This window comes from Corella eumyota, chromosome 1, assembly GCF_963082875.1.
Source record: "Corella eumyota chromosome 1, kaCorEumy4.1, whole genome shotgun sequence".
Taxonomy (NCBI): domain Eukaryota; kingdom Metazoa; phylum Chordata; class Ascidiacea; order Phlebobranchia; family Corellidae; genus Corella; species Corella eumyota.
In genome coordinates, this window is record NC_137490.1 from 17,453,609 (window position 1) to 17,479,157 (window position 25,549).

The 25,549-nt window shown below is 31.7% G+C and overlaps 4 protein-coding genes across 4 annotated transcripts; 1 reads left to right on the plus strand and 3 right to left on the minus strand.

Annotated features, from left to right (window-relative positions):
* Window positions 1–5,975: 5,975 nt before the first annotated feature.
* Window positions 5,976–12,138, plus strand: LOC145763727 (terminal nucleotidyltransferase 5C-like). Its single transcript, XM_082575237.1, has 3 exons — window positions 5,976–6,254; window positions 6,516–7,167; window positions 8,747–12,138. Exons 1-3 carry the CDS (start codon window positions 6,072–6,074, stop codon window positions 9,961–9,963), a joined length of 2,052 nt encoding a protein of 683 aa, XP_082431363.1. The 5' UTR covers window positions 5,976–6,071; the 3' UTR covers window positions 9,964–12,138.
* A 550-nt stretch (window positions 12,139–12,688) lies between these two features.
* LOC145763726 (methylmalonyl-CoA mutase, mitochondrial-like) lies at window positions 12,689–18,119 on the minus strand. The gene is made up of 16 exons (XM_082575236.1): window positions 17,832–18,119; window positions 17,590–17,701; window positions 17,370–17,513; window positions 17,092–17,246; window positions 16,865–16,958; window positions 16,612–16,726; window positions 16,220–16,403; window positions 15,862–16,037; window positions 15,630–15,722; window positions 15,383–15,494; window positions 15,134–15,231; window positions 14,914–14,996; window positions 14,663–14,797; window positions 14,265–14,457; window positions 13,871–14,021; window positions 12,689–13,428 (listed from the first exon to the last, which is right to left on the minus strand). The coding sequence occupies exons 1-16, from the start codon at window positions 18,103–18,105 to the stop codon at window positions 13,280–13,282; spliced, it is 2,268 nt and encodes a 755-aa protein (XP_082431362.1). The 5' UTR covers window positions 18,106–18,119; the 3' UTR covers window positions 12,689–13,279.
* Window positions 18,120–18,128: 9 nt separating this feature from the next.
* On the minus strand, window positions 18,129–19,792 carry LOC145763728 (uncharacterized). Its single transcript, XM_082575238.1, has one exon. The coding sequence runs from the start codon at window positions 19,710–19,712 to the stop codon at window positions 18,372–18,374; it is 1,341 nt and encodes a 446-aa protein (XP_082431364.1). The 5' UTR covers window positions 19,713–19,792; the 3' UTR covers window positions 18,129–18,371.
* Window positions 19,793–20,197: 405 nt separating this feature from the next.
* LOC145753673 (uncharacterized) lies at window positions 20,198–25,484 on the minus strand. The gene is made up of 11 exons (XM_082570098.1): window positions 25,331–25,484; window positions 25,023–25,102; window positions 24,790–24,914; window positions 24,488–24,579; window positions 23,773–24,368; window positions 23,553–23,652; window positions 23,308–23,408; window positions 23,150–23,208; window positions 22,418–22,527; window positions 21,809–21,931; window positions 20,198–21,221 (listed from the first exon to the last, which is right to left on the minus strand). Exons 1-11 carry the CDS (start codon window positions 25,431–25,433, stop codon window positions 21,115–21,117), a joined length of 1,596 nt encoding a protein of 531 aa, XP_082426224.1. The 5' UTR covers window positions 25,434–25,484; the 3' UTR covers window positions 20,198–21,114.
* Window positions 25,485–25,549: the final 65 nt, after the last annotated feature.

Here is a 25,549-nt window from a genome sequence, read left to right on the forward strand (position 1 = left end):
ATCACTAACTTTTGATATTGAATATAATTATCACTAACTTTTGATATTGAATTTCAATAAGTTTTCCCATTGTCGGTTAAATAGGTAAACCATATAAGGCAATATACTTTGATAAAAGTATTTATGTATTTGCCAGTCATCACTTTTAATCAAGCTTAACGTGTCAGCTATTTCTGTGCAAGATATTAGGTCGCCAGTACGCTTGTTTTTGAAATGGTTTCTGATACGACGACGCTGTAACGTAACCACATTTAAAATCCCATTTGCTGGAACTTGATATAAGATCACAGGGGCAAAGTTTAGAATACAGATGATATATGTCAACATTTGTAATGACAAGCTAGTAAAAGTCAGTACAATTTAGTAGGGTATAACTTATAAAAAACTCAGCAGTTTGTTGGGATATTATTCGATTAAAAAAAAGGCTTGCACATTGCGAATTTAATGTAGTAAAATTATTTTAAAAAGCAAGGAAAAAGTATACAAAATTTTTAAATAAAAAAAATATTTTTTTGTTAAGGTGGCATGTGTTTTTTTTATATTAAACACCTTGAAACCGATTTGGCAAACTTATATACTGTGATGTAATAAGAAGTTGTACAAATGGCGCAATAAGTCGGGACGGGAAGTAATAACACGCAAATGGACGTCAGAAGTATTTGTAATTGCTTATTTGAAAAAAAATGGCTTTGAAATTTTGTTTCGTGATTCGATTAAACTCGACTTTCTGTTTCGAATTTCAACATTAAATTTAGCAATTCTATTAAAATAGTTGCGTTTAGAAAACACTACGTTTCGTGTTTATATAACATTTACAGTTTATGATTTTCGCATTTTTGCAATGAATGTTGAGTTGTTATGGAAATTGCAGGGAACTTGTTGGTATGAGTAAGTCAGAAGACAATTGAATTATGTAGAAAGCCCAAATTGGCTTAAACAGTTTAGCAAACTATTTTTTAAGGTAAAATAAATCAACTAGTTTTAAGATGTTTATGTTTTAATAGCAGCCTGTCAGTTATGCTATATTTAAAACAACTTTAAAGACGGGCTCGCTGTCATGTTATTTTCGTCACAATAGACGATGTGACGTCACAATTTCAAAAGCCTTTGACGTCGATTTTAGCGGTAGGTAGCTAATGCTTATCCGATTGACTTTATTTATATCGCGTAAATCAAATTTGTTTGGTTTGCCAAAATTTCGGTTCAAATCCTTTTTACAATTTTAATAACGGAAAATCAGACGTGTAAAATGTTAAGTTAAACTGAAGTCAGGAACCATTAACAGGAACCTAATATTCGTTTAAAAGCTGTTTTTTTGTTCGGGTCTGCGGTAATATTTTTAGATATTTTCCTAAGGGTTTTCACAATATTAATTACTTCCTGTTGTTTTGAAAAAAGTTTATTTACCAAATAAAAATCTGTTAAAGTTTGCAATATGCTTAATAGTCATGATAAGTTAAAACAAAATTCGGCAATATTTCTCGAAAGTGTGTTAAGCTCTAATTAACTGTTTTAATTATTAGGAATCCGACGAATTGGTATGCATTGCGTTTAATTAACCCGAAAAAGTAATAAAATAAAAAAAAGTATCTTCTGATTTTAGGTGCAGTCTTTTTTTTATTTATTGCGTCTTTAAAATGCTGTATTTTATTTATTAATTTATTTTTGAACCCGAGTATGAAATATCAAATTTCAATTCACAAAATGGCATGCCAAGGAGATCGCGAAAAATATCTCCAAAGTAGGTCAAGTGGGGCACCAGACCATGCAACCATTTTCCCAGTCGAATCCAATTTTGTCGTTTTGGCTTTGAGGAAAATTGCTCGAATTTAGGCCGTTTGTTAAATACAGTGATTACGGTTTCTATGTATGTAGTGATCGGGCGAACCGGACGCTTTAAAATGACGATAGTTATCAGAAATGTGGGAACAATTCATCATTGTGACGTCACAAGTACGTTGTGTCCCGGCTGTATCGAGAATCGGCTTAAAAATGGAAAAAATCTCCAAAGCGGATATTAAGTCGCAAAACTAATGGGGTGTTTTTTTTATTTATTAATAATACCAAACAGGTTATAACTCCCATTAGGTATTTATTGTTCATGATTTATTATTGCTGATTAAACGGTAAAAAGCGCGTGCCATCGGTGGTTATTTTTGTGTAATAAACTTTAAATTTACCTAATAGATTTCGAAAATATTAAAATTTCACACAAAAATAGCGAGATTTATACCGTTGGGGAATTCAAATACAGCTTACACCGAACGATTATTTCTATCTTGGTAAATTTATTCGCCAGAATGGGAAATTCAATATACTTAGGGGAATTATTAGAATATAAATGTCAAAAACGGGAAATTTAATTTCAGTAAATTTATGTTCAAGACCAACAACATGTAAATTTCGATATATCGTTAACACTTGCGTTTTCGTTATTATTTATTTACATTCTTTAAAACCCAGCACATCATAAACTGTAAATAAATGAACACAACGTAAATAACGCGCGTCGCCTTTCGGCTCGAAATTTATGTTTATTATGCGTGTAGACCAATACTGCATGGCGCAGCTTTGCAAACAGACTGTTGATTCATAAAAGTTACACCGCTCGAAATTACAGTTCGGCTACATCAAATTATACTAATAGTACGGACAAGCAAATAGGTTCGATTTGATATGTAATTTCAGGGTGGGCTTTTTCGTGTCTTTAAAGTCTCACCTGCGCGTTTGTCTTTTGTTGATTATAGGCACAAAGTTCATATATTCGGCGGTCTGTAGCCGTGTAAATAACAGCGCTTGCTTAGTTTAGAAGGCGCGCTAATTATAGACAACTGGAGTCCATAGCTTTCGGGCAAAATGTTTAGTAGGGCCGCCCAATAGATAAAGTTTTGTTCGTGTCTATTTTTAGCTATGTCGTGATACGATCTTGTATAATAAAAACCGCAACAGAAATAATCAAGTTGGTAAATTCCTAGTTGTAATACATCGAGGCTCGCTATTTAAAACCTAGCATTCAGACGGAAAATCAGCACAGTTAGCGTATGGTTTAAAGCAGTAGGTGTATTCGTTTAAAATGGAAATGTATTTAGATTTATTCCCGACGTATGGGCAATTCAATATACCCTTTCCTGTTTATTATTTAGTAGGCTGTCGTTCGTTATATTGTTGTATGATTCTATGCAAACATATTGCTTTTACTGACTATTGAAACGCTTCCTTTTGTAACGAGAAGGTTTCTGATAAAGCAGAGCACAATCATTTTGGTGACTTCCTCACTTTACTAAATGGTTTTAAAATAAATGGTTATAGTTAAACTTTGACATTTTTAATTTTATGAGACTTTTTAACAGCATATGCTTAGGCTTAGCTATTTATAGTTTTGTTAGAAACATATTGTTTAGTATTTGGTTTGCAAATAATAGGTAAAACTCTTTGGAGCTTTCAGTCAATGTTTTAAATGGTGTAAACATAAACTTTTATTAAATAATTGTTTTGTGGCCAAATAAGTACGCTTAGTTAACAACATGTAGTAATAGAAATGTGCTGTATGTAGCGCTTTAACGCAGCCTCATTGTAGAGTAATAAAAATTGCACCATTGCTCGTTAATTGAAATGGTTTTATGCTTAATTATTGAACCTTTAGATACTCGATTACTTTTATTGCTGTTATGGTTAGTAAATCAGACTTAGGGTCGCCCACGCGCTGTTTCAGCATGTAATTGCGGGTATTTTTGTGAGAGTGTTCTTTTGAAGAGTGGGAATACCAGCAAGGTGAGAAATTTTATGTAGAAACAACCGACAAGTGGAAGGAACTGTGACTCGGTTTATATTTACCCAGTTACAAGAAATATGTCGCACGCCCCTGACCTATCAAATAACGTTGCCCGCCGAGCGGGTGTTTGTTAGGGCTACGTTTTCTCCACAGCTTGTTTGTCTTCGCGACCAGGTTATCACAAACGATCGATTGATGACGTCATAATACCGTGTATTGGAATTCGAGAATAGATCTGTAAACCATTACATCCGCTCATGGCAAGATATTGCTATTTGTTAGGTACGTCACAGAATGATAATGTAATAATAAAAATGTAATGATTCCGGTAGGAAAAGGCTTATATCAGCAATGATTAGAGATTATTTAATTGATAAGTTAACTGCTGACATTTTACCAATTCGTGTCAGATTGATTCTGTTCCAAAAGACTGGATTCAAAAAGTTTCGATTTCAAAATTTTACCCTTGACAGACAAAAAGCAGACAGAACTGTTTTCTGTTTTTTTGCCTAGAATTGCAAATACAACACTAGGGAAAAACAGGATGCGGATTTACCGCATTTCATTAAAGCTTTTAAGTTACCAAAACTGGCCTGTTGTTGACATTGCATACAAAAGTTTAGTGTAAGGTACATTACAAACGTTTATGTTTAATTAAAAATGTATAGACAGTTCTAGCTGGCATTTTGTTATGTTTTTAGTTTATTGTTTTTCGTTTCTTTGTTGTAATTGGCTATTGTGCTACTGGACCGTGTTTACGTTCGAAACAATACAATTTAAACGGTGATCAATTACTTTGTTTAAACAAAGACCTATTGTCATCTAATTTAGATTTTTGGTTTGTTTACTATAACATGTGCAGTGTTGTTAAGTAAAAGAACGCTTGTTCGCATGTTAAGGTCACTTGTTGTAAATAGGGTTTTCAGGTTTTTGTTTTTTTAAATAATTTTTTTTTGGTTGACAACACTTTGTTTCCACGCTTCGTTTGTCGTGCGTCATCACGCTCCCCAACGCGAGAGAGAGGTTTCGAAATACGCGAGCAAACGAGAGAGCACTAGAAGAAGGTTATTTCAGTCGGTTCACCGCTAAGGGCAATCTTGTTTCATGGCTCATTCGCAATAGGTTTTCACCAAGAAGTTGGTAGCTGTTATTTCTATAAAACCTAACAGGCGTTCAGCATTTGGTTGAGTAGATTTTCTTTCTCGAGCATTAAGATTGTGATAAAAAGCGAAAGCCTATGCATTAACTAAGGCTGCGGTATTTGGTTTACGAAGCGCCGGTTATCAAGGGGCTTTTAACATGTTTGTAGCAATAAACGAGCTTAATGCGGATTACGTAAAATTAATATTATTCCATAAACTATAATTACCAGAACTCGATCTAATTCCTGCCCTAGGACAGATTGCAGCAACTTGTAAAGTTAAATCAGATTTATGTTATGTTAAATATTTTTTTTTATTTTTACGGGGCAAATTTTTTAAAATTTTTTTTTTTTTTCTAATACTTTCATTTTGCAAACCACCCGACATAAAATATGACATGTTTCAAGCAAATAATAGAGCGGAAATGTCAGTTGCAAAAAATAAAAAATTTAACCAATAGGCATTTCAAAAAGCTGGCTTGCTTTCATTAAGCCACTATACCTTAAGGTTTTAATATAACCTATCACGATACAGACAGCCAATTGTTCTTGTTTGTTAATTATTTTTCGCATTCTATTAAAATGTAAATTAGGCAAAAATCTAAAATCTTAAAGCGGGAAATGAAATAGAAAAATATTTAATAGAAAAAGATCAAAACTGCGGCCTTTTTTATGAGTAATAACTAATAAAAGGCTAAGCGATATGGATTGACCAGATATTTATTTTTACACCGTATTGTCTCTGTTTCGTTGCGGTTTGACCTGATTGGCAATTTCGAAAATAAACAGGTTTCCTAATCCGGCAAAAAATATTTTTTCAAACGATCGAACTGGTATAAAAGTACGGGACTGTTTTAGTTTAGCTTAGAAGTCAGCTGCTTGTACGGTTTTAGCACCTATGTTCAATGATTTTAACCGGTTGATTGCATTACCAGCATTATACTTAAAAGATATCTACACACTAGAAAATGGAATGATGCAGTCTTATAATCTAAAATTATTAATTTAAAACAACGAAGTATTCCCTAATAATAAAACAACCCTTTTATTTGTGCAGGTTAATAATATATTAAGTTAAATTTGTTACTGCTATAATAATAAGCTCAATTGGGGACATTGTGATCCACAAGTATACACACATAGGACTTGCATACAATCATGAACAAGGACGCCTTAGTAGCCCCGGGCCCCGGCGGGGTGCGAAGGCAATACCTGAAGCGGTACCAACTACTCGACTTCAACCAAGTGACAAAGCTCAATGACGTCATGGATACAGCGGTGCCCATTCACGGGACGGGCAACTTTCCTACGCTTAACATAAAGCCGTGTGAACTAGTCGAGGTAATTTGTTTTAATTAAAGAATATTAACTTGACCTGAGCCTGTAATTTAGGATGTTCTATTCGTGTGTTTCGCACCTAATTAACACGTGAACGTTTATCAATTAACGCCCGATTGTAAATCGTAAAATCGGGCCCTGCTTTAACTGGACAGGGCGTGGTTAACAATAGCTAATAACCATCGTAATTCAACCTGCGATACCCTGTACAAAAATTAAAACGTCATTGCGGGATGTTTAACTCATTTATTGCTTTATTTTTAGTTGGTCCGTGACCGACTTTCCGACGCTGGAATTCGGGTCCGAGACATTCGACTCAACGGCAGTGCTGCCACGCACGTGCTCTCTGATGACGTCATGTGCCCTTACAAAGACTTGGATCTCATTTTTGCAATCGAATTTCCCTGCCTGGACTCCAAGCAAACTCGTTTTACTAATGCAAGCACCGATCGAGTTCGCAGAAAGCGGGATGTCAATCAAGTTAAACACCGCCCACCTAGTAAGGACAGTCACGTGATCGATGACGCAGTAGAGGATAGCGGGTACACGAGCAGTGGTTCATCAGTGTACAGTCTCCCCTCATCCCCTCCTATAACCCACTCTCTCCTCGCGAACCCTTCATCCTCGGACGACAAAAACGCTCTAAGATGTAGAACAAGATCTATTGAGTCTCTATCCTCCACCTCCTCTTCTCCCGCTTCTTCATGCGCTCCCACTCCCCACTTTCTCCGCAAAGAGGGATGTTGGCAAAAGGTTAAAAACGTAGTCATGGACATCCTCCGAGATCTTCTTCCAGATGGCGTAAGTCGAACTCGGATGAGCAGTGTTGTTCTTGGAGGAGCTTACGTGCAGAAAATGGTCAAAGTGACTAACAACAGAGATCGATGGAGTTTAATTTCTCTTAACAACAACACAGGTAAATATAATTAAGCAAACCAATTTGTTAAAACGTTTGGTCATGCCATTTAAAATAGATTTGATGGTATGTCGGTCGATTATTTTAATAACCGCGCATCCCATACATTTAGGAGAAACATTACAGAAAAATAATAAAATAATATCAATAGTGGTAAAATTTGTTAGTGGATATCACAACGAAACACGTCTATAAATAAAACAAATTAGCTTTCTATTTAAAATACTATGCGCCCATTTTAACGATTGTTTGGTAAATTTATGTTATAAATTTTGTATCATTCGGTCAGCGTAAGTTGCTTTTCCGGCAAATATTTGCCGCATTTTTTTACAAGTTTGGTGTGGTACGTGCAGTATTAATCGTTGTTTATAGTTTACGTTAGGTAAAGCGTACGGTACCAGTTCGCCACATACGCCCATCAAAAATGATTTGCACACCGTAGTTTTTGAATCACCGTACCAATCAGGTCCAATGCAGTTTAAACCGAATCGCAAATCCTTTACGTAAATATTATCCGAGTATCATTAGTGGTCGGGCGTCAATTAATTGTGTACTTTTGCGTGGGGAAAATTAGCCTTGCTATTTCGGCCCACCTCTTTTGGTTTATGCTACAGGCGTGTTGTTAATTACGTTTATTCGTTTAGCGTTAGGGCCCAAATTACATTGATTAAACGCGCCATTTAACTTTGAACGTTCCGCTAGACGTTTTTGTATACGTCAGAATGCGTCTAACTGAACGTTTAATTAAGATAAAGTGGTTGCCTGAAATCCAATCAAATATTTAGACCTATTGTTATACGAACCAAATTATTTTAACTGGCTTTTAATTAGCCAAGAATAGAAAATTACATTTTATGCCGGTCATGGTATGAAAAAGAAAAGGTTACTAATTGAATTAATCTAATCGCCAAAAATAATAAAGTAAAAAATAAAAATAATTCTGTCGCGGTAGCTTAAAAAATGAACAATTTTTCATATTTGTTGGTGCAATTTAGTCTTAAACATGTGAAGTTTTTAGTAAATAAAATAAATTTGAACTGCAATAAGTTGAAAACATCGCTTTTGGGTGTGGCCATTTACACAATAGAGTTTTCTTTTAAGTTGGAATGTTGATACGACTTGTTTTTCATTTTGCTTTAAATATATACCGAGTATGGGTTTACGCGAACCAGCAGTTTAGGTTTGTGTTTATTTTTACTATGCCGCCACTCTGCAAGTGGTATGACCGGAAGGTTAACTTTAAATTTCAGATCTTCGCAGAATATTACTTTAAACTATTGTAATACGAATTGAAAAAGGCCATTCTTCGCTTGTTGTTAGACCAAATAGATATTTTGTTTTGAGTAAATTTTCATTAACTGCCTGTGTTCTCGAAAAATTCTCGAAATGTACATAAACCACAAACTACGCTGGAAACCAGCTTATTTAATTATGTTTAAGACGACGCGCATTTATTGAAATAAATAATGATTAATTTATGATTTACATCTGGGTATCTGAAAATCTATTTTGTGTTAAACGTATCTACAGAGAAATGTGATCTAACTTGATTTTCATGCACATTTTTTTACCTTTTTAGGTCGAAATTTGGAGCTTAAATTCGTCGAAAACATGAGGCGACAATTCGAATTCAGCGTCGACTCATTTCAAATTATCCTGGATACTTACCTACGTTTTCAACTTGCTACTAAACCTAAAACTAATCTAGACGATTCGCTGAAAATGAGCGACACTTTCCATCCAACTGTTCTGGCTGAAAGTGTGTACGGTGATTTCGCCGCGGCGTTGAGGCACTTACGATACCGCAGAATCTGCACCCATAGGCCCGAGGAAATTCGAGGTGGTGGACTACTGAGATATTGCAATCTTTTAGTGCGGGATTATACACCAGGAGACTGTGATGATAACGGGAACGTTACAAACCGACAGAACGGTTTAAACCAAGCAAATTCGTTTACTTCTTCGTCGAATCCAATTGACGTCAATAAGCTAGAACAACACATGTGCTCGCGGTTTTTCATCGACTTCAACGACATCACTAGGCAACAACAAAAGTTGGTGGCTTACTTGAACAATCATTTCGAGGGGGAAGAGGAATTGAAATTCCAGTATTTATTGGTTTTACGCCGCGTGGTGGACAACAACACAGTTTGTTTGATGCAGCATGAACGTGCACTCATTCTCGATCTTATCACTCTTCTATTCCGACAATCATTAGCCAACATCGTGGCTCATAATTCCCAAGATGCAACAGCAATGCAACAAAGAATTATATCCGAGTCTGCTCGACCAATGGACCCATGTTACTTGCCAGGAAATCGCTCAGTCCATTACTGCAACAACTTTAGCCCTCCCCCATTAAGTGACAGATCGTCGCCTATTTCCACCTATTCATCACTACCGCCCTCCACCCCCGGTGAACTGTGCTCCGCCCCTGAAAGCCCCGCACCTCATTCTCGACCTGTTACCCCGTTTGCAAACGCTCCCAGTCTTCACCCACATTCCGGCGACGGTCCTTACCCCGAGGTGACCCCATTTATTCCATCCTTACCGCAGACTGAGGTTTGTAATTGCACTTGCACGTGCTCCCGTTGTTCGACCCATCGCCAGGAAATTAGGCAGCATCAAGCCCCGGTGTATCAACCCACCCAATATTACCCCCATGATGCCATGGCCAGTTACCCGGAAAATTCCATGTTACCATGCACCCCCCAAACGCCCCCTATTTATTACACACCTGGCAATGTCACCTGTTTTTATCAACCAGCATCGTATTGTCACCCCCAATATACTTGAGAACTTTCGAGAACTTTCGGACAAAAATAGTCAACTTTGAGCCCTCGGCTGCGCAAAATCCCATCAGAGTATTAAAAACTAGTGACCAAGTGCCACTTGTTTTGGAAATAGAAAAGAGTGAATTTATGTCGGAGAGAAAAGTAAACGCGTTTTGTTTGCGCCTATTTTTGATTTAACTAAGTAGGAAATGTTTGTGTTAAATTGTAACAGTTGTAACCTGATTTAAGGCCCTTCATTTTATTTTTCGAACACTAGAAAATAGATTTTATTTTCTAATTAGTTTTAAATTATTTTATTTTGTTTATTTTTTGGAGTATATAATATGGGAAAGGGCATTTTGCTGCGCAATACAGTTCAAGTTCGTCGTCTTACGATAAAACAAAATTCGCAAAAATTTGAAATTCCATCTCTCGTTTATTTAAATTCAATTATCGCGGACCAAATATTTCCTTAAATCAATACCCGTTTAAAATCTAAAAATCATTTTTATTCGGTTATTGGCACTGTATTCGAACAATAGTGGTGATTTTCATGTAAAAAATATTCGATGTTTTTCATTACTGCGGCGGTGTCCATGCGAAACACTGTTTTTTTTTCAAGTTGGTGGCTTCGGCTTTTTTGCGTTTTTTTGTAATTGCAAGTTAAGAATGCGGAAAAATGTTAAAATGATTAACAAGTTTAAAACCTGTCGGAAAGCGTTTAATTACTTGGTTAGGTTACATTGCGTTTTTGAGTTTAAATCAATGATCAAGTGCTTATAAATTGGGTTTAGTAGCCCCTTTAAACTTAAACTGGAGTGCTTTTGTTGAACCAAACATTTTGTCATATCCGGGTTTGGTGGACCCGATTTCAAGTACACGAAAAATTGTAGTGTCTGCGTTTGATATTGGCCCGTACACAACCACAATTTTGGCAAAAACGCGAATTAGCGCTCTAAAAAGAGAACCCAGACCACAACGTCTGCATTTTTCGGGTTGTTAACACTACACAAAATGCAGTCAATTTGTTATGTCGCTTTTCTTTTCAATTATTTTGCTGCTTGAACTGGGCTAAAGCAGGCTTCGGCACGACTTATTTCGATTAAAAAACATATAAATCACAAAAAAAGTAAAAAAATTAATTCCAAAAAAAATTTGTTGAATTTTTGATTTTTGGTTTAACGTTTAGCACGTGGTATTCGTTGATATTTATAAAAGTGCAATCGTTTTTTTTTCGCAGCCTTAAACTAGAGTTTTATTGTTATTTAATGCTTTTTTTACTTAAGATTGTTCTAATTAAAAGCAATGTCTGTTTTCTATGAACTGTGTGAAAGCCTTGCTTTTCGCTTACAGGCAGTGTACTTAACATGATTCAAAAACTAATTTTATGCAATGTTTTACCATGGAACTCTACATGCTCAATGCTTTGTTAAGTGTTGGGCTTCTTTTTAGCCATTCATACCAATAACTAGCCATTTCAAAATACAAAGGTACCCTTTACTTGTTTTAATACTTAATGTGCGTGTTTTTTCATACAAATCCCACAATTTTTTATGTTTCTTAAAATGTTAATTGTCGTATTACTTTGGGTGTTATAAAAAGATTAATAGATTTTTGCTTTTTTTTTAATCATTCCTTCTGGCATTAAAATATGATAAATTATACCTTAACTTGCTTACAATTTTGGATGAATTCAAACCTTTAAAATAACGTAATTTGGCTAAAAAAATGCCATTTGCTTGCTAGAATGAATGGCGAATTTGTTTCGTAGCTTGCTGTTTTACTTCTGTCATTTCTTTAAGTCGACTCAGTTCAATTTTGAGTGTCTTACATTTTCTGTTATCCTAACTGTTTGGATTAACGATATTTTCAAATTATTCAGAACTCCTTTATTTTTTACCTTATTGTCATTTTTCTCTCCTCGTTTTAGTTTTCTTTTATTTTTTCGAATTTAATATATAAATAATTTCTAGGTTGACTAACTTGACGCCGCATTCGTTTTGTGTCTTTGAACCCGCTTTTCATTTTAGCAATAGAAAATCAATGGCGTTTTTTCTCGCTTATGCTTGCGCGTATTTTGTATATTATTTAAATTGAAAAAAGATGTTCTATTTATGTTTATTATTGTCGACGTGAAACGGTGTTGTTGTTGCTATATTTCTACCGAATCGAGCGAGGTTTTACTTTTATGGTACTTCCAACGTTTTATTCGAATTAGCACGCGTGTTAAAGTGGAATAAATACAAGAGAAATAGCATTCATTTTGTTTTTTCTTACATGTTTAGTCCCATGCCAATTCATATGTACCCAAGTATGAGACAGAAACCTGATAAGAATTATAAAAAAAAAAAACTTAAAACTTATATTATAAAGCGCAATTATGCGTTACTAATTGCTCACAATATTAAAGACTAATCTCCAGTGAAATCGTAAGCATGACGACACGGTTGGGATAACATTGTTTAAATGCAAACATTTTTGGATGATTAGTGTAAAGTTGGTAGACATTTGACCCCTAATGGGTGATTTGTTTTAACCCAAAATAAATCATGACCACGTTGTCTAATAACTCTGCATTTAAAGTGAACAACTATTGGCTATGCATTCTTTAATTGGAACGTAGCCTACTAACGAATTCCGTGACCATTTTTAAACTTGGCTAAAACCCAAACCAAAAATTTTATGAATCAATTAATTTTTCACACGTTAACAAACAATTAAACTTACCTGATGCGGTATTAGAAATGTACTAGTTTAACCTTATCTTTTTTATTTAGTTACACTATAATGTGCAATTATCCTTAAGGCTATTACCACGAAAATAACAACAATGTCAATCAAATAACTTTCCAATAAAAAATGTCGGACTCTACCAGTCTTCTGAACGTCACCACAATGGCCCGCTGGCATATGTGTATATTTATACACAATGAATAATATCAAAAATATCCAATACTAAATTAAAGATTTCAATTTAAAGGTGAACGACATTTTTGCAAATGCAACTAGTTAATCTCTACTACCACCCAGCGGAAGCAAATAATTATGTTAAAATCAAGATTTTCCAACAGAGAACTTGATCATAGTAGAAAGAATCCTCTTCAAATGTACAGGGAAATCAAACACCCAAAGAAGAGGGACATAGTGAGAGAATAATAAATATAGAAAAAGGAAAGTACATGTTAGTAAAGTGAAACTCTTTATATGGTATGAAACAGAATTGTAACATACAAAAAAGAGCAATAAATAAAAAAATATATTTAGGTTTGTTCTAGCTGTCAAGTATGCCGAAGTATGACCTTTTAAAATCAAAAACTAAAAGTGGAAAATAAAACAACTTAGGCATTTTCACGTTTTCTTCTTAAAATATTTTCCTTAATTTGGTCAACAACCAACTTAGCAGCTGAGGGTAACCTTGTACCAGGTCCAAATACCTGAGCCACTCCAGCTTTAAACAAAAACTCATAATCTTGCGGTGGAATAACTCCTGGGGAAAAAAATTAACATTTGATGTTTATAGTTTTAAAATTCACTTACAGTGATTGTATACGTAAAATTACATTAATAAATTTTTTGAAAACTATTAGTAGTTATATTGATAAACCTATGATGTTGTGTATTAGTTAGAACATTTGGCTTCACAGTAAGGAGGTCAATGGTTTAATTCCCACTGATTCCATGTCATAGCAGAATTAAGGTGCTATAAAGAAAACAAACTAATGCCGAGTTAAAACCAAACGCAATTGGCAGGGTAAATATTGGGCAACATTTTCAAAAATATCCTAAAAATGCAAAAGGCCACTTAGGACTGGGTTTAGCAAAAAAGGTTAAATCTTTACATCAATGACAAAGACATGAGAAAAAAAAACATAAACAAATAAAAAAATATATTTTAAATTTAAAAAAATATAACAAATAAGTGATATTACCTCCAGCTACAACAATGATATCTTCTCTATTTAATCTCTTAAGTTCTTCAATAAGTTCAGGGACTAATGTTTTATGTCCGGCTGCAAGTGAACTAGCTCCAACACAATGTACATCTGCATCTATAGCTTGCAATGCTACTTCTTTAGGTGTCTAAAAAAATAAAATTAAAATTGAAGTAAAAATTTTAAAATAAGATGTTGGTTTAAATATATGCTTGATGATAAAAATTTAACTAATATATGTTGTAATTTACAATCACTAAATTGCAATAATTTACAAAAAATTAATTAGTTTTAGGTATAACTTAAACATCAAATAAATTAGGGCATTATATTTGATACAACATTTTTCAATAAATTTGTTCATTTAAAAATAAAAATCTAAGTTATGAACCTGAAATAATGGTCCAACGTCCACATCAAACCCAAGGTCAGCAAACCCTGTTGCAATGACCTTTGCCCCTCGATCATGACCGTCTTGACCCATTTTGGCCACAAGAATACGCGGTCGGCGACCCTCGAACTCAAAAAACTCTTGTACATATTTCAAAGTGTCTTCGATTTCGTTGCTGTCACCATATTCAGTTCTGAAAATTAGAAATCACCGGCATAGTAGAGTGACCTAGTTGCTAAAAACTTGTTTTTAACAACCAAGGCCCCTCAGGTTGAAACACAGCTGCAGGCAAAAATTCCTCCATGAAGTAGAAAACCACATCTCCTCCAGATTGTCATTAATTTTTATATTAATAGCAAAACAAAATCAAAAAAATTTGTAAGATAATATAGTCATACTTATAAGCACCACTGACAAGTCTATCAACAGCCAAGTGACGACCGAAAACTTCTTCCATCGCTGATGATATTTCACCGACTGTGCAACGAGCCCTTGAACAATAAACCGCGTGCTCCAATAAATTTCCTGATGACCTAAGTCAAAAAATTCTGAATTTTACAATTTTTAAATGTTGTGTATACTAATGTCAGTATGTTAGTTCATGTATAAACATTTATAAAATCACAAGGACTTTTAAAAATGTTTTCACCTTGCAGCTTCAGTAAGTTGTTTTAAACAATTCGTTGCCTTTTCATTATCTCTTGAACTTTTAATATTCTTTAATTTTTCAATCTAAAAAAAAAAATCACGTATTTTATCGTTGCTTTATAAATTTTTTTCTTTATTACTTTAGCAATATTATCTACAGATTTAAAAATTTAATTAAATTAAATTCAATACAATAATAACTTTAAATTTTAATTTGTTACCTGACTTTCCCTAACATAAGAGTTATCAATAGAAAGAACTTCAAATGGTTCTTCTTCAGGTAATCTGTATTTATTTACACCAGCAATTATTTCCTTACCTATACAAAAAACAACAGAAAGTAAGATATAAAATTGGAATCATAAATAAAATCATAACTAAAGTATTATAACATGTTAAGTGGTTCATATACTCTATGACTAGGTTATTACTCTTGACTTTTTTTTAAATTTTTATATCAGATTACTAACCTGAATCAATTCTAGCTTGTCTTCTTGCTGCACATTCCTCAATTTTAAGTTTTGGGACTCCACTTATTACAGCTTCAGCCATTCCTCCAATTTCCTCAATCATATTTATTTCCTAAAAATCATTGACAAATTTTACAATGGCAATACTCACCCATTTTATCAGAATACAAAAAAAAATTATAAAAAATGATGCAAATATAATAAATTCCAGTACATTTCAACCTCCTATATATATTATATTTGGTACCTCTAATGCTTTTTCATAGATGTCATTTGTCAGATTTTCCATCATATAAGAACCACCCCAAGGATCAACTATATTAGGTATACCACTTTCTTCCTAATAACAAAAAGTTAAATGGTATATTCTAACTGGGTTCAAAATTATAGTAAATCAATTCAAAATTTCCGTAAATTTTTTTTTTTAAATTCTATTTTAGTAAAATTGGAAGTAGATGAAGCTATCAACAAATATTTACTTGTAATATTATTTGTGTATTTCTTGCAATCCTTGCACTTGTCACAGTGGGTAAACCCAAAGCCTCGTCGAATGAGTTGGTATGGAGAGATTGGGTGCCACCAAATACTGCTGCCATGGCTTCGATGGTCGTTCGAATCACGTTGTTGTATGGATCCTGTTCAGTTAAAGACCAACCTAAGAAAAAAATTAAATAATGAATAATTTGAAGCTAACTGACATACTTACATAAAATTTTTGTTGATTTTAAAAACAAGGCATATAAAAGATGTGAAAAAGCCACAATTTACATTTTTTCCTTAATCAAAAAAAACGTTTTTTAAATACCGGTACTAGATAAATTAAATAATGTTTAATACCTGAAGTTTGTGAGTGAGTTCTCAACAAACAAGATTTTGGATTTTTTGGTTTAAACAATTTGGTAACAAGATGGGCCCACAATCTTCTTGCTGCTCTCAGCTTAGCAATTTCCATGTAAAAATTCATCCCTATCCCCCAGAAGAATGATAAGCGAGGAGCAAAATGGTCAATGTCTAATCCAGCCTTAAAAATTTCGAAAAATAAAACACAGATATCAAGTTTTTGGTTCGAAATGCAAAAATTATTTCTTTTAAATAAATAAATAAATGTATATAAATATTATTCTAAGAATTACAATCAAAAGACACTTTTTTTTAAACATATATTTAAGCAAATAAGGTTTTATAATTTTGGAATGGTTTTGGTTCCCTTCTTGTTTTAAGATATTTACCTCAATCCCAGTCCGGCAATATTGAATACCATCTGCTATTGTGTAAGCAAGTTCCAATACAGCATCAGCTCCTGCTTCTTGCATATGATATCCGCTGATAGATATACTGTTAAATCTAAAAAAAAATAATTTATTAAACCCATTAATACTTACATGTATATATACCGAAAGAGTTTTTAAAATTTTTTTTACACATCCAAACAAAATTATCTTAATTGTGATTATTCGTAACTAAACCTAGTTTATTATTTACTTTGGCATGTTAGTAGCAGTAAAAGCAAAAATGTCGGATATAATTCTCATTGAAGGTTTGGGAGGGTAGATGTAAGTATTTCGTACCATAAATTCTAAAAAGCAAATCATTGGGTAGTATTTTTTGCTATTTTACCAACTTTAACATACTTTTAACTCATCAAGAGCAAATATTATTTAAAATTATTAATAACTTTAATTATAAAAATGATAACGACAAATGATTACCTTTTAAAATGTCATTCTGAATTGTTCCGGTTAGTAGCTTGGGGGAAACCCCCTGTTCTTCTCCAGCAACAATAAACATAGCAAGTATGGGAATTACTGCCCCGTTCATCGTCATGGAAACTGACATCTTGTCAAGTGGAATGTCTTTAAAAAGTCTAAAAAACCAGAAATATTTTATATATTAAAAATTAAACAAATAAAAAGGGTAAGTCATTCTTTCAACAGTTTCTAACTTAGTCTAAAAAAAATGTTTAAAAAAATTAAAAGTTTTAACAAACCTAATCATGTCTTCCACAGAGTCAATGGCAACTCCAGCCATACCTACGTCACCTCTCACCCTCTCGTTATCAGAATCATAACCCCTGTGTGTAGCCAAATCAAAGGCCACACTTAAACCTTGTTGACCAGCAGCAATGTTGTCTCTAAAATTTAATTCAGAATTTTCACAAAAATTTTCTAATTCTGCATATTACTCAAAATAATGAATTTAAAACAAACCTATAGAACTGATTACTTTCTTCCACTGTACTAAAGCCAGCATATTGTCTTATAGTCCAAGGTCTGTTTGCATACATTGTAGGATAGGGACCTCTAGTGTAAGGAAATTTACCTGGCAAATATATAAACACACATAAAAAGCAATTGTTTTTATTTTTATGGTTAAAACAAACCAGTTTAAAATAATTTAATAATAAGTCGCAACATAAAAATGTAATTCTGTAAAATTAATTTATATTTACCAGGCAACTCATTTTCCAACTCAACTGTATCTTCCTTGCAAAAAAAGGGTTTTAAGTTAATTCCCTCCGGAGTTTTCCAACTTAATCTTTCTTCCGGATCAACACCTTTTAGTTGTTTTTTAGCAAGATTTTTCCATTCTTCATTTAGGGGCTTATTCTCATATGAAGCTTGTCTTATAATTTGGTGATGTGGTAAAATTGAGGTGCTTCTTAAAGCAAGTTTAAGTGATTTCCGTGCAAAAAATCTTACCAAGGACATTTTTGTAATAAGCATTAATCAAAAGCCCAACATCTAAAAATATAACAAATATATTATTCAAAAAAATAAAAAAATCCATCCACAAAATTTGCAAGTAAGTAAGTATATGTTGCAAAATGTGAAATATTTACTTTTGTCTAAACAATAGTTCAAATTTGTAAATACAAAATAAAACATGCAATTCTGTTAAAAAAAATAAACAAACAGTGTAATATGATACCAAGCTTCCACCTAAAATATCAAGTATGTGCAAATGTGTTTAAAAAAAAATTGCAATCTGTTCAAAAAAGATTAGAAAATGGCGTCTCAGAAGTACTTAATGGAAAATCTAAATCAACAGCATTTGCAAAACTAGTTTGGGTTGATGTGTTAATTAAATTGTTATATGAATCATCGAAAGAAAATGAAGGAAAGTCCGTTTGTGTTTCAATGTTATTTAATAAAATGTCAAGATTGTCGATTTGCTCTTCTGAAAATGTCTCTTCTGTTAAAGTTTGTGTCTCTGCGGTTGTAGTTATCACATCAGATAATTCCTTGTTAAAATATAAACCTTGCTGATTAGAATCAAAGTAACCTAACGATGATGTTTGGTTTTGAGCATCACAGATGGAATTTGTAGAAGTACATTGCCATTTTTCATTTTCATCTTCTATTAAATCTTCAAAATTCCAATCTGTTTGACACATTGTCGTTTCTGTTTCATTAGTTTGTGTCGCATTATTTTCACATAAAATTTTATCTATTGCCTCATTGTTTAACCAGAAATTTAAATCTGTTTGACTGGATATATCTTTAGCTGACAATTGGTTGTTCATGTCACTGTAACAATCGTTAGTAGTGGTTGATATGCTTTGGTGTACATTATGGTTTAAAGCTGTCTGACATGACCCATCAACAGTAGATCTATTTACTACATTGGAAAATTGTAATGCAGAATCATGAGAACTTTTATAGTTTTGAGAATTGATTTTTCTATTTTGAAAACCCTTTATTTTAATGGTTTTTAGGTTTGGGAAAAATATACTAGATTTGGCAGTACTCGTAATTGGTACAAATAAATGTTTACTGTTACTCATAGTGGTCATTTTTCCATTACCTTTAGGTAAAATTGATCTATATTTTTGAATTTTGTTACTTGTCTCAAATAAAATTTCCTTTTTAGGTTTATGCTTAATAATATTTTGTTGAAACAAATGTTTCAAATTTTCTGGAATAATGTGCTTTGAGTTTTTGATATGTAACTGAAGTCCACGCTTTGTACTGTACAGGACATCACATGAACATAAATATTTAACTCCACACTCCCTGTAATGTTGCTGCATCGAATGTTTTGTTTTAAATTTTCGTGAACATTTCGGGCACAGAAACTTGTCTTTACCGTGAACTAGTTTATAATGTTGTTTAACAGAAGCCAAAGAATTAAATCCATCAAAGTCACTTGACTTTTTTCGCCTACAATCGGCTTCGCAACAAAAATATCGTAACACGTTTCGTTCGTGTAATTTTTTGACGTGTTTATTGAAAAATGATATCTGAACGGTTAAACCACAAGTAGTGCACGGTATTACAGCATGAGGGTCAAAGAGTTGATCTGGGTTTGGTACAACATCAATATTAAACATCAGGTATTATAATACACCCATATTCGATAGACTAACTGGCTATTATTTCGTTAATAAATAAATAGTAACACGCTGTTAAAATTTCCATTTTGTTGATATTATAAGTTTACTCAACTTTGACAAAATATTTCGCGCATGAATAAACCATTTTAAAATAATTATCCTCAGCAAAAAATTTGTTTAAAATCAAAATCTAAGGATTTTTACCTTAAATTCAGTCAAAATATAATGCTACCCTTAACACCATTATCTAATTACAAAATATTTGCTATTTTTGCTTTATGTTATTAGTTAATACATAGAAGTAAAACCAATGGTTGTTAGTACAAATTTGAGTTTTTCAGCTTAAAAGCTTTCTTCAGCCAATGATCATACAACCTTGTATGATCATTGCTTCAGCTAAAAAAAATTCTTAAAATTAATAAAATTTTTAACCTAGCTCCTAAATTAAATCGGACAAAAACAAATGAACGCGATCTCACCAGATTTTATGTGTAATTAACAATAGCATAATAATTGTGAAAAAAATAAACACATCTTTAAAATAGCAGAAATATATAATACTGGCAGCACGATTTAATCAAATATATAAATATATTAAAAAACACAATGACAAAATATCAAAAAATCGAGACGTATAACAATGATATAGTATTCACAATTCAACCTAATATAATAAATGGAGCACCGAATATTGTTGTCATAGTAGAGTAATGCTGGAAAATATGCAAAATGGGATTGAGATAGCATTAGAACGTATACAAAATTACCTTTTCTACATAATTTTGTATGCAAACTTGTTAGATTAAATAAAGAAACCAAAAAATACTGAAAAATTATTATAACAGTATGCTTATACAATTACAAACACAAGGCACAAAAATTTTACAAAGCAAAATTTAACGCAATACAAATTTATACTAGGGTAAGAGTTAATTTTTAAAACTATTTTGATTGGGTTAACATTCTTGAAATTGGGATGCACCATGTTAAATGTAGTACCAATAAAATATTTATGAACTAAAGTTGATCATTGTACCATAATAATTAAATACAGACAACATAATACAAAAAATTCATAAAAACTATTTGTTCACAATTATTTAAAAATACGATCACTAACAATGAATATAAAAATATTTTTATACAATTTGTAAATTAAAGTAGATTGAACTTTATGTCTAGGCTACAAGTTAAATTTTATGATCACTAATTTGTAAAAAAAATTGAATAGAAAAGAATATTTCCAATACTAGATTAGATGGATTATCATTTTTTTAAAAATACTAAGTTTAAGATTTTAAACAATACAAACTTAGAAAATATTTTAAATGTAAAATAAAACAAACTAATTTTCAAATAGTTGCAAAATTTAAAAAAAATTATAAAAATATTTAGGGGGCTATACCCATACCCCTCCAGTATCGGGGTTTCCTCCACTATTATCCTTGAGGGGTTCATATTTTGCCGAACTTCGCTTCTCAATACTGGGTGGAATATCAGTTCGGTCTAAAATTAAAATGAAAAATGAGTAAATAAAATTTACTTAAAATTTAAATTTTATGTTGCTTATATAAATAAAAGTTTAAATTATGTTGCTTATATATAACAATTATGTTCAAACAATTTTAAACATAGCCTTTTTTAACTCATATTTTTTTTTGGAAAAGCAAAATTAGAATTTTTTAAATAAGCAAAAATGTTTCTTCAAAATTTAAAAGTATCTTAAAGTGATATCAATTAATTAATGTCGGCTTTACTTGGATTATCAATAGATCAATATAAATGCACATTTGGAATAACAACTAAATTTAGTAGAGATTAGAGAGTGATTCAATTTAATTGTCTTTTGTTTTAATCCATTGATATTTTGTTATTGTGCATTGTGTTTTAGAACAAAGACTTTTATGGTGCCTTTAAAATTAAACTATTGTAACAATAAATGCAATTAATTTTAACAATGTGAAAATTGAATAACAAAACAGTGCAAAAATATTTGTAACAAATAAATACAATTTTTATTCAAATACAAAAAATTATTTTAACCCAAATAGAAATTTCTAAGTGTTATCAAAAAATATTTTTAATAATCTTACTTTTTTCTCTTTCTGGAGGTAATACTGTAACTTTTGAGCCAGTTTTTCTTATAAACTGTTGAAGGTTAACTTGTCTTAATTCTCTGTTCAAGGATTCCAACTTTAATTTCTTGTTGTATATATCTAAAAACAAATGAACAAGAATTTTAAATACTAAAATAGGTTATATCATCGCAATTTTTCAATGAGTCCTATAAAAAATTAGTTTAACTTTGGTGTGTTTTAATATATATAATTAATAATAAAAAAACAAAAGCAATGCCTAATATACATGATGTTACACTTTTTGAAAATCATGTACCCAAAAACGATATTACATTCTAAAGAAACCAAACAAAATACTTGGTTTACAATTTAACACCACTTCTCACATTGACACTAACACTTGACAACCACTACTAAGATATCACTACAATAAGTTTAGCTATTGTGAGTGGTTTAAACCTAACAAATTTAACTAATCCCTATTGTGATGACAGAAAACTATCTAACCAAAGAGCATATAATTATGTTATAATTGGGGTAAAAGGTATTAGGAAAACAAAATACAAAAAATTTGGGTTTTAAAGAATAAAGATGTTCATACAATTTTTTTAAATATTTTTTTACCATTATCAGCTGATGCCGTGTCCTTTTCGGTTAAATTAATTTCATCGGTGACAAGTTTAATTTTTCTGTTTGCCTGTTCCATGTGCGATTGCATGTTCTCTAATTCTTTCCTAAAAAAAATTCAATTAAAAGGTTAGCATAGAATGTTTATTTACTATTTGTTTATGTTTATTACTTAAAAATATTTCAAGTGAACATAATAATATATATACAAACCTAAGAAAAAATTGTGCTTTAAATGAGATCAGTTTAAGCTAATGTTTAAATGTAACAAGAATATAATTTAAAATTATGTATTAAAATATAAAATATCAACATTTACTAATTACAAAAAAATAAATATATTTTTTATAAATGTTCTATAATCAATTTCCACAAGAAAATTCATGCAATAAATCAATATCCACCCAAGAATTTTAATCACAAAATTTGCACTTAAAACTTGTTATTAAATCAAACTAAGTCCCTCCGGGGCATATCACTAAGTTTTAATGGGCTGATAAACAAAATTTATGAGCGGCAACTCTATAACAGGTAAGTTACATATATATACATGTAGTTGAAATGTACAATTTGTTTATGTTATTGATTTTTTGAAAACTTTCTAATTTTAAAGTGTAACTAATGTTTGTAGATATAGATTAGAAATTTAACTTAAATGTTTGATTGATTACATTTTCATAAGTGGTTTTTGCTGTTTATAAACAAAAACAACATGATAAGAAAATTTACCTGTGATTGTTTTGTAATTGACTCTTTTCATTTTGGATTTTTTGTTTTTGTTTAATTTCCTAAAAATAAACAACAATTGGTTAACAAAAATATAGCACAAAATTTCCAAAAAAAATAGGTCAAAAAATATACATTACAAAATTTTAATTAAAACTTACTTCCGTTAGAAAGGAAATATGCCTTTCTAGGTCAGTAAGATTGTTGTTTAAGGATTCAATTTGTGATTGAAAATTGCTGCTCTCTGCTTTTAAGTGCTCAACTATACAATATAAAAAGATTTATTTCAATTTTAAAATAACAACATAATGTTGTTGTTGTTGAAATTTCAGTCCCATCACTTAACATGAGTCAAAAGGTATTTTTTGGTGAAATTGTAATATCAATTATTGTATATAACTTTTACCTTTCTTATCTTCTTCTGCTAATAATTCTTCCAACATTTTTTCATTAAATATTTCTGCTTCATTTTCACGAATTACTTTTTCGAGATTTTCTATTTCCTTCTAATATTTTTAATAATTTGTTAAGCCTAAGTTAGTTTAATTTGCCTTTAATAGCGTATTTAATATTAACATATGTCTAAAATACCCCATTTATGAATTGGTTTAAAATCAAAAGCTCACCGAAAAGTTTAAATTATTTTTTTCCTTTCTTTGCATAGTTTCGTGATATTTTTCCAGCTCATCTGTAAGTGCATTGAAGGTTTGAGTTTGTTCTTTAATGTGACCATGTTGCTCCACCACGAGCCTCGTAAATTCTTGCTTTGCTTTCATAGAAACTGCATCAAGTGCTCGAACTGGGATTTGGACATTAGGTGTCTCAGAGCGACGAGTTAACGTCGGAACCTCTCTGGTAGTTCTCTGGTTGACAGGAGTTTTACTGCGATAAAGTTGTTTGTTTTCATTTTGCTTGGGGTCACCCCGATACTTTTGTGGAGTCAACGGTTTCTTAGTTGGAGAAGGGGGTACGGGATCATTTTTAAAGATCGAAGGAATAAGTGCTTCTTTTTTCGCCTTGTTTTCGTTTCTAGAGGGAGGTCGATTGTTCGTTGTCCGTGTAAGCGTATTGTCTTTGCGAACACTAGGAGGCATAACTGGAGTTTTTTGTTTAAAATTATTTTTTTGAATTTCTCTTTTGATGCTGTCCATGTTTGGAAAAATTTCAACGTCTTTTGATTTTCTGATATCATCATAGTGAATTCCTTTTGTGTTTTCATTTCCTAAAAGAAAAGGTGTTAGGAGTTCTGTTTATTGATTAAACATTATTAAACTCGCCATGTGGTATTATAAATAAGATGTATTTAATTCCTACTTAATTTACATTAAATAACTTTATTACCAGTGATTGAAAGTGATTTTCTCATAGGTTCCTTTCTGTTAAGTAGGGCATCATTTTTTTGTCGATGTTTTAATTGGGGAGGTAAACTTTGCCTAAAAATAAAAACTTTTTGTAATTGTTTACATTGTTAAAATTTTTGTTCTAAAAATATTTAACCAAGTTATTTTGATTTAAAAAATATATTTTTTAAACCAAAATATAGTTAGCCTAAATATTAAAAATGAAAAAAATCATTTCACAAATAAACGAACAAAATACTGATTAGGACCAATAAAAAAAAAATTTATAAAATTAGATTTTACCTGTAGCCTGATCTTTCTGGTGTTACAACTCCATCTTCAACTGGCATTCCACTTACACTACTGGCTCCTGTCCGTCTTAATAAAAACTGAACTTCGCCTGAGCTTTCCCCCCATTTTGATAAAACCTTAAATTTAAATAAATAGATATATTTTTCAAACACATATAACTTTAACATAACAATAACTCCACATTCTTTGAAACTTTAATAAAAACTTTTTTCTTAAGCAATTACCTGCAGAGGGTGCTCTGAAGGTGGCAACATCTTTTCCATACTTCTCCATTTTTCCACCAATGTGTATCTACCAGTACGCCCTATTAACATAATGTTAATGTTTTTTCTATAAGGTATATACCAGAAAACACTCATACAGTACCAGGCAAAACTGACACTAATTTAAAAAGTAAAATTTATCTTTAAATTTAAAATTAGAAATTAATACTAATTGCACATAATTAAATTTATATATCCTGTTCAGTGTAATAGTAGGTTATAAATTGGTAATAGGACCCTTATTCTCAGAATTAATTAGTTATGATTACCAGTTGCTTGAGCAAGTGCGATAACTACTTCTTGGACTGTGGTTTGTTCTGAAATTCCACACACCACCCTCTGTACACCATCCACCCATACTTTTAATTCCATTATTCAATAATTATCAACATAACAATTTTGAATTAAAAATTTGTAACTGCAATCTACTGAAACAAAAAATATTTTAACGTGTTTGTTTTCATATAGTTTCATATTTCAAAAAATTA

Excerpts from the sequence above, each read along its gene's own strand:
- LOC145763726 (XM_082575236.1), bottom strand. The coding sequence starts at position 18,105 with ATGCTTATTACAAAAATGTCCTTGGTAAGATTTTTTGCACGGAAATCA. Across the intron at positions 16,038-16,219 it reads AACTCACTCACAAACTTCAG|GTTGGTCTTTAACTGAACAG; the intron begins GTATTAAACATT and ends TTTTTTTCTTAG. Across the intron at positions 14,997-15,133 it reads CTTATGTTAGGGAAAGTCAG|ATTGAAAAATTAAAGAATAT; the intron begins GTAACAAATTAA and ends TTTTTTTTTTAG.
- LOC145763728 (XM_082575238.1), bottom strand. The coding sequence starts at position 19,712 with ATGTTTAATATTGATGTTGTACCAAACCCAGATCAACTCTTTGACCCT.
- LOC145753673 (XM_082570098.1), bottom strand. The coding sequence starts at position 25,433 with ATGGAATTAAAAGTATGGGTGGATGGTGTACAGAGGGTGGTGTGTGGA. Across the intron at positions 24,580-24,789 it reads CCAGAAAGATCAGGCTACAG|GCAAAGTTTACCTCCCCAAT; the intron begins GTAAAATCTAAT and ends TTTTATTTTTAG. Across the intron at positions 23,653-23,772 it reads AAAATAATTTAAACTTTTCG|AAGGAAATAGAAAATCTCGA; the intron begins GTGAGCTTTTGA and ends TAAAAATATTAG.
- LOC145763727 (XM_082575237.1), top strand. The coding sequence starts at position 6,072 with ATGAACAAGGACGCCTTAGTAGCCCCGGGCCCCGGCGGGGTGCGAAGG. Across the intron at positions 6,255-6,515 it reads AGCCGTGTGAACTAGTCGAG|TTGGTCCGTGACCGACTTTC; the intron begins GTAATTTGTTTT and ends CTTTATTTTTAG. Across the intron at positions 7,168-8,746 it reads TTCTCTTAACAACAACACAG|GTCGAAATTTGGAGCTTAAA; the intron begins GTAAATATAATT and ends TTACCTTTTTAG.